The following is a 13,569-nucleotide window of genomic DNA, read 5'->3' as shown; positions in this document are numbered from 1 at the left end:
AGGACAGATGGAACAGAATGGAAGACCCAGAAATAAACTCATAGACCTATAGCTGTCAAATATTTGTCAAGGAAGCAGAAGTATAGGCTGGAAGGAAGACAGCCTCTTTAACAAATGATGCTGGGAAAACGTATTCTCTGTGTGTGGAGAACTGAAACTGGATCCCTACCTATCCATTCAAAACAAATTTTATAAAAAAAACAAAAACCCTCAGTGTAAGACCTGAAACTATGAAACTATTACAGGAAGGAGCAGAGAAAAATTAGGACTTGTTGGTCCAGGCAGGAACTTTCTGAGCAAAGATCCTGAAGCAGAGAAAATCAAACAAAGACTTGAACTGCGATCCTGAGATCTCAGCCTCCTGAGTAGTTAGGATTACAGCACCCAGACCCAGACTTCAAGTCCATGACCGACAAAAACAAAAACAAAAACTTGATAAATGGGACTGCATGAAACTAAAATGTTTCTGCAAGGCAAAGGACATAGCCAACAAGCTAAAAAGCCTAAAGAATGGGAGACTTTGCCGACTACACATCAGATGGTGGCCTAATAAATAGACTATACAGTGAACCTCAAAAAGTAAAACCTCAAAAAAAACCCCAACAATGTGATTAACAAATAGGCTAATGAGCTAAAGAAAATCTTCTCAGAAGAAATAGTAAAAATGGCCAACAGGCACTTGAGGAGATACTGAACATTTCTGACAATAAAAGAAATGCAAATTAAAACAACACTGAGATTCCACCTGACCCCAGTTAGAATGGCCATTATCAAGAAAACAAATGATAAATGCTGGCAAAGATATGGTCAAAAGGGACCCTAATACCACTATTGGTAGAAATGTAAACTTGTTTAAGAACGTTACAAAGCAGTGTGAAAGTTCTTCAAAAAGCCTATGGTCCAGTAATTCTACTCTTGTCCATTTACCTAAAAAATTACACACCAGGATACAATAAAGTCATCAGCACAAACCATGTTCATTGTAGTAGTATTCACCATAGCCAAGGTACAGAATCAGCCCAACTGCCCTTTCATGGATGAATGGATCAAGAAAATATGGTATGGAATGTGGTATATATACACATTAGAAAGAATGATGTTGCAGTATTTGCAAAGAACTGGAAGGATTTGGAAAAAATTATGTTAAGTAAATCAAGCCCAGAGAGACAACAGTTGCGCACGCTTTCTCTCATTTATGGAAGCTAGAACTTGTTTATAAACACATAAGTAAATACACTGGGTGAAATGCAAATGTATACAAATGTGTTAAATGAAATATAGTAGATTTAGGGAAGAATACAGTGTAATTCATTTGAAGGGCAAAAATCAAAGTTCAACAAAATAAACACTGGAAAATGGATAGTTAAAAGGGATGGGGAAAGGTGAAGGGCAGACAAATTAAGAGAAAAATGAGAGGGAAATACAGTAAAAGAATTCAGTGTACATCCTACAAAATTAAGAAAAATAAGGAAAGGGTAGGTTGAGAGGGATGAATGAGAATGCTAAAGGGATGACAATGATCAAGATGCATTGTATGCATAAACTGCTTCATTGAGTGACAACTCCTTTGTACAACTACTTGAAGATAATTTTCAAAAAAGCAGGTGTCAGAACAGAACACAGATATAAGCACATTTCCTGATGATGCAACCAGGAAAAAAAAAGCAGAAAAAAATAATATAATAAAAAAATAATACCTAGAGGCAGCACTTTACTAAATTATTACTTCTTTTCAAGATACTGGAAGAGGGTGAGTTTACCAAAATATTATTAGAAATATTATTGTCAAAATTTCCTCTTTGGAAATTTAATGAAAGCATAGATAAAAGAATAATTCTAACAAATTCTATTAGGCACAGTTCCAACAAAGTCCTTCACTTCCTGTTAACAGAAGGGTAGGATTTCACGTCATGTTCTAGGTACAATTATTGCCTAGACTCAAATATTTCAATTAAGTGGGCACGAACAGGCACAATCACAGGAAGAGCTTATTTCCAGGGCAAGGTAGATAGTTCACTTTTGGTTCCCTTGATTTTTAGGTAAGTGCAAGATACTTAGATAAGGAGAACTGTTTAATGGTATCAGATAGTAATTCTGAAATCCTCAACAATTCTACAAGGAAATCTCTATTTGTATAACTTTAGGAAACATATGGGGTTCTGTGATAAGCTTTTACATTCTCCCTAAAAGCTTTCAACGCTGAAGGAAAAATGTAATTTTCATAAAATAAAATGGAAGGAAAACAAACTAGAGAATCTACAATAGTAAATACTAAAGTAAAAACCAAGGCAATCCTGTATCACTTGATCAAGACTGAAACTAAAAGATGTACCCCAAAAGTCATCAGTTCTTTGGGAATTTTTTGTTTTGTTGATCATATGGTGAGTATTTGAAAATTATCTAGGATTTAGTAAGATTTCTATATCTACCCCCACATTTCATATTGATAATACCAAAGTGAGCTTCCAATGTTTATGGCCTCTCCTCTCATAAGAAGACAGTCTAACAAAAAAATTCAACTATATGCACCACAGAAGTCACAAAAACACCAAAAAGAGCAAACCACTGGAAAATAATACAAAAGTCCACACTCAGTGAAGTTACATTATGTATCTATCAATCTGAATATGCAGCAAAACACAGAGAAAGTTGATGAAATTATGCTAGTTAAAAGAAGAATATGAAATAATTACAGACTTCCTCTATGCAGAAAACATGTTTAAGGAGAAAAAAACTAAATAGGAAGGAAGGCTTGAGGTGGTGCTAATAAGGCAGTCAGATGATATGTTAATTTTTCCTTTTTAGAAGATTTGTTTTATTACTAATAAAAATCATTGCCTTTATGTAGGGCTCTCAATGTAAAGTGCTTAGTTTTATCTCATAAGAACTCTGAATAGTATTCAGAGTATTAGTATTCCTATTTTAAAGAAAACTCAGGTTTAAAAAGACTGAGTAACTAGCCAAGGTGACACACCAATTAGGTAGTAGATCGAAGGCTAGGCTTTTGTATTACTCTAAAAGGTCAGGGGAAAAAGAAGAAAAAGTTAAAATAATAAAAAATAATATCTAGAGGTAGCACTTTACTATATGATTACTTCTTTTTGAGATACTAGAAGAAACTGAGTTTACTGAAATATTATTTGCCTTTAAAAGAATCAGCATAGCCAGGCACTGGTAGCTCACATGTGTAATCTTAGCTACTGATAAGGCTGAGCTTGTAATCCTAGCTACCCATAAGGCTGAGATCTGAGGATCATGGTTCAGAACCATCCCAGACAGGAAAGTTTCTGAGAATCTTATTTCCACCAAAAAAAGCCAGAAATGGAGTTGTGGCTCAAGTGTTAGAGCTCTATCCTTGAGCCCACAGGCTCAGGAAGAGCACCCAGGCCTTGAGTTCAAACGCCAGAACTGAAAAATATTAGCATATATTAATCGTACAAAGAAATTTCATTGTAATAACTCCATAAATGTATATAAATCCAAGATTTTAATTATAACACTATCCTATTTAGATTTGTTTTTCAATTAAAACATGTATTGCCTTAGTGAGATCACATTAAAATCAAATGATACTTCCTATGAGAAGTACTGGGAGAGGGATTGGCTCAAACTCTTTTAGAAGTCAGTGTGAAGGGTGGGAGTGGAGAATGTAGGATGACAGTGATGTAGGGTAGGAGGTAGGGGGAGGGAGGGAGGACAGACAGCAACAGGATACTCACTTCCTCCAGAGCCTTGTTCATATAGTTCTTCTTGGCAGCCTCCTGGAGCTCCATGGCCTGCTGAATGTACATTTTCCCAGCCAAAATTTCATTCTCCAGCATTGATAGTTCTTTTAAGGAAATTGGCCAATTTAACCGTTCTAATGCCTGGTTTAAAGCTGTTTTGTTTTCCAAGTACCGTATTGGCTTGACTGCATCTAGCCTATAAACCATACATAAAAGAAACAAAAGAAAAGTAAAATGAAAAAAAACATAATTAAATGGTTCCTCAGTTAACTTTCATCCAAGAAACATCTGTTGAAGCAGGCATAGTATGTCAGATGACAAATCATAGTAGCTATACCCTCCTGGTCTTTCAAGACTTTGGTAGCTTGCATAGATTAAAAACTAGCCAACTCTGTGAGTACAGCAGCTATTCTTTATCCATTACTCTTATCCATTTGATGGTCTGCTTTAAAATTTTTTTAATATACATCAATTTTTTCCAGTACCATTTTACAGAGATTGGAGTCTACTCCTTTCTCCTTATGCTTCACATCTGGAAGAAGCCCATATGAACTTCAAACAGAATGTACTCTTCTATGCCTAGCACTAACTCTGGAAAGCAAAGCAAGACAAAGAAAAGCAAAACAAATACATTTGTCTCAGCTAAGCAGTTCTACTACTTTCAGCTATTTTGATCTCTCTCCTTTCTTCCATGTAAGCCTGCATAGGCTTAAACTTTCCAGCTTTGTTGTTTGGGCACTTAAGAAATAAAAACTCAACTTTCTATGAGCTGACGATCACTCTGTGGGGAACTCACAGGGAAGCTAGAATGTTATGATAGCCCAGGTGCTGGGTTTAATTTCCAATACCTGCTGCTTCTGAGCCAGAATTCTGGAAGAGGGGCAAGGACAGCTCAATACTCAAAAATCATGAAATGTAATCCAGCAAACAGAACCAAAGACAAAAATGACACAGTTATCTCTAATGTATTGTAGGAAAAAAGCCTTACACAATTCAACACCCCTTCATGACAAAATGATCAACAGACTAGGAATAAAAGTAGTTTTATTCTCCTTTGGATTTTGTCCTTCTAGGAGGGGCAAACGGGTGTAGGAAGGGAGGAAGGGAGGGTGAATAAAAAGGAGAGTGAATGCATTTGCATTCCTGCTATTGTACTATTCAGTATACACCTTGTAGAAAATGACCTGCGTAACTTGTGGGTAGGGATGGGAGTGGAAACCAGGGAAATGTAAAAGAAGGGGTGAAATTGTCCAGCAAAAGAAATTACCTGACTTATTAAATGGTAGGTCCTGGTACAAAACCTTAATATTAATAAACTTTTTTTTTGAAAAACCACATTGACGTTATTAAGATAATTTGTGTGCACATGCATGTGTGTGTCAGTCCTGGGGATTGAATTCAGGGCCTGGGCACTGTTTCTGAAGTTTTTTGCTCAAGGCTGGTTGTTGGGGGCCGAGTAACACCATATCTAATAACTTTATGCTGAGACCTGTAGTAGGGGTAAACATGTGGACCTCTTTGTCCTGCCCACCTGTTGTGCTGATAGGCTATGGCACCGACTATGAGGAGGAGGGATTTGGGGAATAGAGACATTTTCCTGCCTTGATGAAGCTGTGTGGCGTCTCTGTTTGTGCCCTGGGGTAAGAAGGCTGAGTATGGGAGGACAGTGGGCCCTCTCCTTCATGGCTCATCCTGGTTGGGGCATGATTTTCCCCATCCCTCCTACTAGTCGAGAGGGACCGGGGACGAAGGACCCCAACAGCTGGTACTCTTCCACTTGAGCCACCACTCCACTTCTGGCTTTCTGGTGGTTAATTGGAGATAAAGATTCTTAGAAACCTTCCCATCTGGGATGGCTCTGAAGCATGATCCTGACACCACAACCTCCTAAGTAACTAGAATTACATGTGTCAGCCACTGGTGCTTGGCTTTAAATATTTTCTAGAGGGAAACAACCATGTCAAGGTCATGGACATGATTCTTAAGAGAAATGAAAATATGCATGCTCATACTTCAACACAAATGGATTCAGCCACATTATTCATAATATCTCTGAAATGGAGACAACTAAAATGTTCACTAATAGAAGAATGAATGGATAAAACTGTGTGTGTGTGTGTGTGTGTGTGTGTGTGTGTGTGTGTGTTTTTCAGGTCTGCTTGAAGTTCCATATGCATCTAAAGGATACATGGCACAATCTGAATGAATGTAGAAGCTTAAATTTTCACCGTAAGTAAAAGAAGCCAGAAACAAAAGGCACCATATGTTGTATGATTCTTTTCCTTCCAAATGGGAAAATTGAGACAGGAAGCAGACTGCCTTATCAGGGACTAGGGAAGAGGAAATGAGCTCTTGCTTTCTGGGTACAGATTCCCCCCATTCCAAGGAGATGAAAGAGGTTTGAATCTAAAAAGAGGTGGTGGTTTGTACATTTTAAATATCACTGGATTATACACTTTAAAATGGTTTTGCTTACACAAATTTCATTAAAAAATGATGAGGAAATGGAATAGAGCTTACTTTTCTTTTTCTTCTTGGGATAATGCTTGCCAAACAATTTTATTCAAGCGCCTGTTAAAAAAGATAAGTTTAAAAGTAGTGCTTCATCTCACAGTAAAGCTAACCATAGGCTGTAAGGGGCACAGTAGGCAGAGGCTAAGTGCAGTGCCCCCACCACTGGACCAGGCTGCTATCTTCTGATGTGAGCATCTCGGTCCTCCAGTACTATAGCAGAAGACTGAGGCTGGGTAGCAATCCTGTCAAGTATTAAAGCAGGATTCAGCACACATAGAAAACAAATGGATCCTCACCATCTCTCCATTAAAGAATTTCTAAGTATTCTTTTCCTCCTCTCCAACAAGGAAAAGAAAAACCGATCCCTTAGCTTGGTTTTATAGACAATCTCATTCAATTCATAAAGCAAAAGTAGTTGGCAGGTTAAAAAGTAATTGGACAGGAACCCATGTTAGACATCAATCTGCCTGACAGCCTGGCCTAGATGAGGCTATGGAGAAGCTAACTGGTGACACATCTAATTTACCAAAACCCGCGAGAGTAGTTGTTGAGCCAGAGGGGAGGAGATTGGAGCTAGTGGGTCTTGGAGGTATATACAACTCTCCTTGTGAGCAATCAGTGATACATCAGAAGGTCCAGCTCAGTTCTGTGACACCACATTACCCCCCCTTCTCCCCCTCAAGCAGGTGTTATGGATTGCAGGTCACAGAACATTTGCTGCAGGGGGTGTAGTATGAATTGGATTTCATGAAACATAAATGCTTCAATGAAATGAAATAGAGACCAGCACCTTCTCCTGGAGTTGTTCTGACAAATGCAGCCAATGTCAGTAGGACACGGCTCTGAGAACATGCTTTGGATAAAAGCATTGTCCTGCCTTGCTCATCTGTGGAGGAGGGCTAGGAAATCTCCCATTGGGGAACAGCATGGACTTGAGTCACTATACAGGGGCCAGAAGCTCACTCAGCATCACCACTTCCTAGATGAGACTGGGCCATTACCAAACTTTGCTGTCAAGTGGGGATTACAGTGATGCCTTCTTCCTAATGAAGCTGAGGGCTATGAGCTAGCCTGTGCAGAGCACATGGAAATGTGTCTGACAGAGGCAAGTATTCTGTAAGTGGCGGAAAGAGGAAGAAGGCAGTGAGCCAGCTTGGTACTTCTGTCTCCCTGGAAGGTTTTGGTTCTTTGGGTCTTATTTAGAAATTATGTTTCTTTCATTATGTGGCTTATTTAACAATGATCAGGTCTTTTAAGACTTACATAAAAGAAGAACTACTACAAATTCTCTTAGATATAAATGTGAAATTAGATTCAGTGGAATGGGCAAAGCTGGGAGTGGGGGTAAGGGCTTCAGGGCAAATTGGGTCTAGTTCAAAGCTTGGGACATACAGGGAAATACAGTCCACCATAGTGTCCATCCACCCCAGTGCTCTACTGAGCAGGGTAATAGATGGAAGAAAGCCACTAAATGTATGAGAGGAGCAGAGCACTCTGGGAGGTGAGAGGACCTGGGTGTGAGCACTTTTCTGAGGCTGGTCCAAGCTCCTTGATTCAGAAGTTTTACTAACCATGTTTTCCTTTGCTTGTTACAGGAGACAAATTTGTATGAACTGGTTCACTCTATTCCTAGTTTTCAAATGGCTCATTTGCAAAGTAACTGGTAACTAATGACACTTCAAAAATCTGGTCCAATATTTGGCTCAGTAAATAATAGACCACAGAAGAGTTTTCCAAGCACAATCCCATCGCCATGATAGAAATAAGGTTTCTTTTGTGGATATGAGAACTGTTACCTTGACTTCATTGTATCAAAAATGAGATACAAAAAAATCACTCTAGAATTTAGATAGCACTGAAAATAGTCAAAGCTTCTTCTCAGATACATGAAGCCAAAATGACTGCCTAAAGTCTTTAAATATTCAAACAGAAGGATGCCTACACATAGACACTCTGGCTAAGTAAGGTCATATGAATTAAGGTTGATATTTGAAGTTTATGCCTGGCTTACTTTTGTTGGAAAAGTCTCAATACAGTAATTGCAAGGGAGCTTAAATATTTCATTGATTGCTTTTCATATTTTGTATATCTTGAGAAAGGAAAGTGAGATACAAAAGGGAAATGGCATATCTATAGCAATACAATTCTTAAATACTTTTTTATTGATATACAGAGAATTGAACACACTCCCTAGACATACCAAGCAAGTGCTCTACCACTTGAACCAGGCTCCAGTCCTTAAGATCAGGAAGCTTTTGTTAAATATAACATTAACAACATCAGACATTATGTTGACTTCCAGTGATGTTAAGGTTGGGCAATTTTTAGGTTATTGCTTCTGATAAGATAGTCTATGCAAAAATGAGAACACATGTTGAAATAAATTCCATACCCACAGAAAAGAAGCAGGAGTACGACTCACTTTTCATAGGACTTGATTGCCTGTTCCACTTTTTGCTTGTAGCTATTGAGCTTGACTCCTTGGGGGTTAATGAAAGTCATCTTATTTGTGTCACTGCACACATGTGCCAGTGGGAACACCTACACAGCAAGACCAAAGGGAAAAAGGCATCACTTGGCAAGTTAACTTGAGCCTTCAAAGGTTTACACACATGGCTAAATATTTTCTAATTGCAAAACAACACATTGTAACTGTAGGGAATGTAGTAAATACAGCTTTTTGCCGTAGCTGTGATAACAAGCATGAACCCTCATGCCCTGTTTGTTCCACTGAGATAAGCATTTTGCCGAAGGTAGACTAAAACTGTGAACCTCTCAGTCTCAGCCTCCTAAGTACATAGAATTACATGTGTGACCTATTGTGCATGGCTGGCTGTTGCAGGATTTGTGTGTGTGTGTGAAATTACATACATGAAATGTCATTTTTAAATAAAACATCTTGTAGCATAAAACCTTATCCTACAGTAAAGGCAGAATATTATAGCATTCCCATTTGATCTTTAGTCTACACCAGATGCTTATCTTCAGCCAATATTTATTGATGAAAGAATAAATGCATAGACCTCAAACTATAATAGTATATACATAAGAGTGTATATACACTACACATGCACACACACACACACAGAGTCTGGTACCAGAGCTTGAATTTATGGCTTCACACTGCTCACTTTTTCACCAACAGCTGGAGCTCTACCACTTGTGCCATGACTCCAGTTCCCTGATACTTAATATTTACATAAAAAGGAAAATATCTTCCAGAAAAAGATGAAATGATAAAATTGTTTCAGAACTGTTCATGATTCAGATCGTAAGGAAAGAGAAATTACTTTTTTTTCTGCCAGTCCTGGGGCCTGTGCAATGTCCTTTGGCTTTCTCAAGGCTAGAGCTCTACTACTTGAGCCACAGCACCACTTCTGGTTTTTCTATGTATGTGGTACCAAGAAATAGAACCCAGGCCTTAGTGCATGCTAGGCAAACATTCTACCACTAGGCCAATCTCCCAGATCAGATAAATTACTTTTAAGAAATAACTTTTTTTTTTTTTACTTTTAATGATAATGTATCCCTTTGCCTCTAAAATCATATAAAAGTCTAGTGTACAATATTTTATTGTTCAAGAAGACAATGCAAAGGAAGAAGTAATAATGGAAGATGTAATTGAGTTTTAGAAATAGGAAGCTGAAAAGAAATTAACAAAAGGGTAAGGGCTGAATATGTAGGCTGTGGAGTCTGTGCCCACTGTTGTCTCTGGCTGGCAGGCAGGACTTTGAGCACTCTGAAGAGAGGGGCCAGAATCAAGCTCAGCAAATGAGCTCAGCACTGGTAGGAGAGTCTCTCACCTTGCCTAGTGAATAAGGACACATGTAGAATCCATCAATGAAGACTGAAACAAGCCAGTCTCACTTGAAATGGCTATTGCAAGTCACAGTATTATCATGAAACTACATAGTGTCCCTGATGGCTAGAGTGGAGGTGGGAGGAGGGGTCCAGGAGGACAGACTTAGGCAACCGCATAACAGGAGAAAGAAAACAAATTTTAAAATCTTGTAAAAATGAGCCTGGTACTGGTGGCTCATACTTGTAATCTTAGCTATTCAGGAGGCTGAGATCCGAGGATTGAGGTTTGAAGCAGGAGACTTTTAGCTTCAATTAACAACAAAAGGCTGTTGAAATATGACTCAAGTGATAACCCACCAGCTTTGGAGCAAAATGTTAAACAAAAACAATAGGCAATAGGCCCTGAGTTCTAATCCCAGATCCATCCATCCATCCATCCATACATACATACATACATACATACACACACAAACACAAAAATATTGTTAAAATGATCCAACATACTAAAATTCTCAAATACACACACAGCAAATAAGTAGCTAAAAATAATAGCTGAGCAAATCAATAATCACAATGTCAAAGCACTTAAGAAGAAATGATATAATAAGCTAGCTAAAAATTACATTATATTATGACCAAAATTATTATGAGTAGGCTGATCAGACAGAAAGGACATATATGCCACAAAAAACTCACTGAAATGCCGTAAGAAGAAATAGATGGAAAAAACTCAAAAAGTCTACCTTGAAAAAAAGATTGAAACCAATAATCCTAAAAGAATAAACTCTAAGATATATTTTTTAAATGATGAATTGGATAGCACTAAAGTCTCCCCAGAACATCACAGAGATACAAAGAACAATATAGATGATGAGAGGTGGAGTACAGAGATGGAGAAACCTCAATATAGTTAAGTAGACATTTCAAGATAGTAAGATAGATTAGACTAGACGAGACTAGAATAGAATAGAATAGAAAGATTGCTAGAGAAACAACAGTTGAAAACATGCTATAAGGTTTTATAAAACTTTGGCTATATTTATTCTCGTTCATAAGGAAGGTTGGAAATGAAATCATATGTTGGCAAGAACTGGTGCTGGCAGCTAAACTGTTTTGTAAGAGAGATCAGATGGGGTGTAAGTGGTTTAGGAGAAGGGGCATTGTGGTGCAAAAGTTACCCCTGTTCCAAAGGTCAACACAGATGGCATTTTCAGTGCCCCAAGCAAAAGTTACTTCATTCTGATTCTTTCCTTAACAGTATGTATAACAAGATTCTAGAACATTTATATTAAAATATGAAAACAATTAAAATACTAATAAAAATATTGAAAGACACATGGAAATTCAGGCTAAATTCAGAGAAAGGGATCTAATGAGGCAGCCCTGAGGTTGTCAACATTATCAGCAATGCTTTTTTTCTTAATATCTAAAACATAAATTATATTAGATATAAAATCATCAAAGTGGTTATTTCTAGAACTTGGGAGTTTCAGGACAAGCAAGGAGGGAGGGAGGATTTTCACTTTTTTCTGTTTTCTAAAGACTATGTATGTTAAAAAATGCATATAAGGAAACCACTAAGACATAAAGAAAAAAAATAAAAGGCAAAAAATTTTGGAAACAGAAGGGAAAGAAAGGAAGTTAAAGGCTTCATAGCTCAACCTAGCTACTTCCAAACCACATAAATATGACATGTGGCTTCTAAATGATTCATGTCAAAGGAAAGAGACCAGAACAGTGGGTTAAAGGTGAAACCATTGGATTTTGAAATTGAAGCTTGCACAAGTAAAAAGAAAAAAAATCATCTCTCAAAAACAGAGCTAATGTCACATAAGCTTTCAGAGGTGGAAAAAGTCAATCCTAACAATAATGAAAGACATTTTTGTCTTTCTCTCCCTGGAGGAAAAAATACCTTTAGAAGTCTAAATTTGTCTTTCAATTTGCCAACTTATATATGCCTCAATTCAAAATTAATACCACAAAATAGTAACGTAACATTTCACCAGGATCAGCTTGTGTACTGAATTCACATAGTTAAAGTCGATTCAAGTATACTTCCCTCTTTTGTGGATTTGGATCTCATGCCTTGAGTAGCCATGGTGGACTTGCTAGTAGTAGTTTAAATCTGACTTACCCACTCTCCTTCCTTTCTGCATGCAGGTTTAGAGAAACACAATGGCATACTCCACACCTTTAGTCTGTGGTCTTACTTTTTTATAACATGGTGGTTACATGGAGGTAAGATAAGATAGCCTCTTTATGATGTCAAGTTGAGTGTGACTGAGGTCACAAAAGGCTTTCTCAAGGTTTGGGGGATCAGGATCTTAGTTGCTCAGCTTCTTTAAGGAACATGTGGGGAAGTGAAGTTCAAGGAGAAGTCAAGGGCTCTGTTTGAGAGGGATAAAACCATCTGATCATAGCACCTTTGAAAATGGCTTTCTTAGTACTTTAATAACAGAATGATCCTTCTGCTTATAATGGTTAACAGAGGAAATGTCAAGGAATTACCTGTTTAAGTTTTCTAGAGACTTACCAAATTGATATTAATCAGGCTTTAGTAACAAGATAGTTACTATGAAAAATGTAAAGCTAGAGGTATATATATATATATATATATATATATGTACACATGTAGAAAAATTATTGTAGAAAAATTATGTGTGTGTGTGTGTGTGTGTGTGTGTGTGTGTGTATCTTGGTTTGAAACAGGATAAGGGAAAATAAGGCATGGGACACAGGAGCCAGAAATTCAGAGACAAACCATGTATTAATAAGCAGCTTGACTAAAAGCATATTGGCACTGTTTGTCTTTATAAGGATGGAAAACATGTGGCCCACAGCAAATGAAATCCCTTGGTACATGATGGGATGACAGGTCAGAGAGGTATGCTACTTTCTTTTTTTAAGGTATGTTTCTTGTAAGCTTTCTTCAGCTGCCTGTGGCCATCTTCCCATATTTATAGGGCTTAGGAATTATGTTATAAATAATCAAGTGGCTACTGAGGAATCAAGAAATTCCTCCAAGCCTTACACTTATAATTTGTATCCTTTAGTAAAAAGGAGGGGAGGGGACAATTCTTTCTGTTACAATGTCAACTTGCCCAAATAATTAGCCAAATAATTAGCGTACTCCAGGAACTGAGTAAGCATCTCCTGAGCTTATGGAGGAGGGAAAATGGTTGGAAAAAAATGACTCCCATGGGCATAAGAAGTAATCTCAAAGAAAAAATAATTCTCAAAAATGGACCTCTATTCTAAAGAGTGCACTTGGGAGAACATACCTTTTGTTTAAAGGGATGCTCAAACGTTTATGAATGGATCAACTGAAGTTTCTGGGCCAGGTTGATGAAACGGTGTAATGGCAAGAATGATTTAATGTGTCAGGTGTTGGAATAGAGGGAACACTTTTCCTAAGGTGAATTTAAGCCATAACTATCTTTGATACTAGAGCACTCTGTACCCATGCCTAGGTCATGTATTATCTATCTTTTCTAACAAACTTTGTATCTACTTTGATGTGCTCTCTTTT

At 37.6% G+C, this 13,569-nt stretch overlaps 1 protein-coding gene across 7 annotated transcripts in view; it reads right to left on the bottom strand.

The window, feature by feature from the left end:
• Window positions 1-13,569, bottom strand: part of Vwa3b (von Willebrand factor A domain containing 3B) — a 197,238-nt gene that overhangs the window by 58,006 nt on the left and 125,663 nt on the right. For 6 of the 7 annotated variants that reach the window (XM_090336462.1, XM_090336458.1, XM_090336460.1 and 3 more), the window contains 3 exons: window positions 8,662-8,780; window positions 6,246-6,296; window positions 3,720-3,921 (listed from right to left, as the gene is read on the bottom strand). In XM_090336462.1, the coding sequence (XP_090192588.1) occupies window positions 3,720-3,921; window positions 6,246-6,296; window positions 8,662-8,780 (372 nt within the window). The remainder of the gene's footprint in view (window positions 1-3,719; window positions 3,922-6,245; window positions 6,297-8,661; window positions 8,781-13,569) is intronic. The other variant, XM_090336461.1, reaches the window with a different exon arrangement.

Source organism: Megascapheus bottae, chromosome 7 (assembly GCF_031878675.1).
Source record: "Megascapheus bottae isolate mThoBot1 chromosome 7, mThoBot2.hap1, whole genome shotgun sequence".
Classification (NCBI taxonomy): Eukaryota; Metazoa; Chordata; class Mammalia; order Rodentia; family Geomyidae; genus Megascapheus; species Megascapheus bottae.
This window is presented reverse-complemented; position numbering and strand designations above follow the sequence as displayed.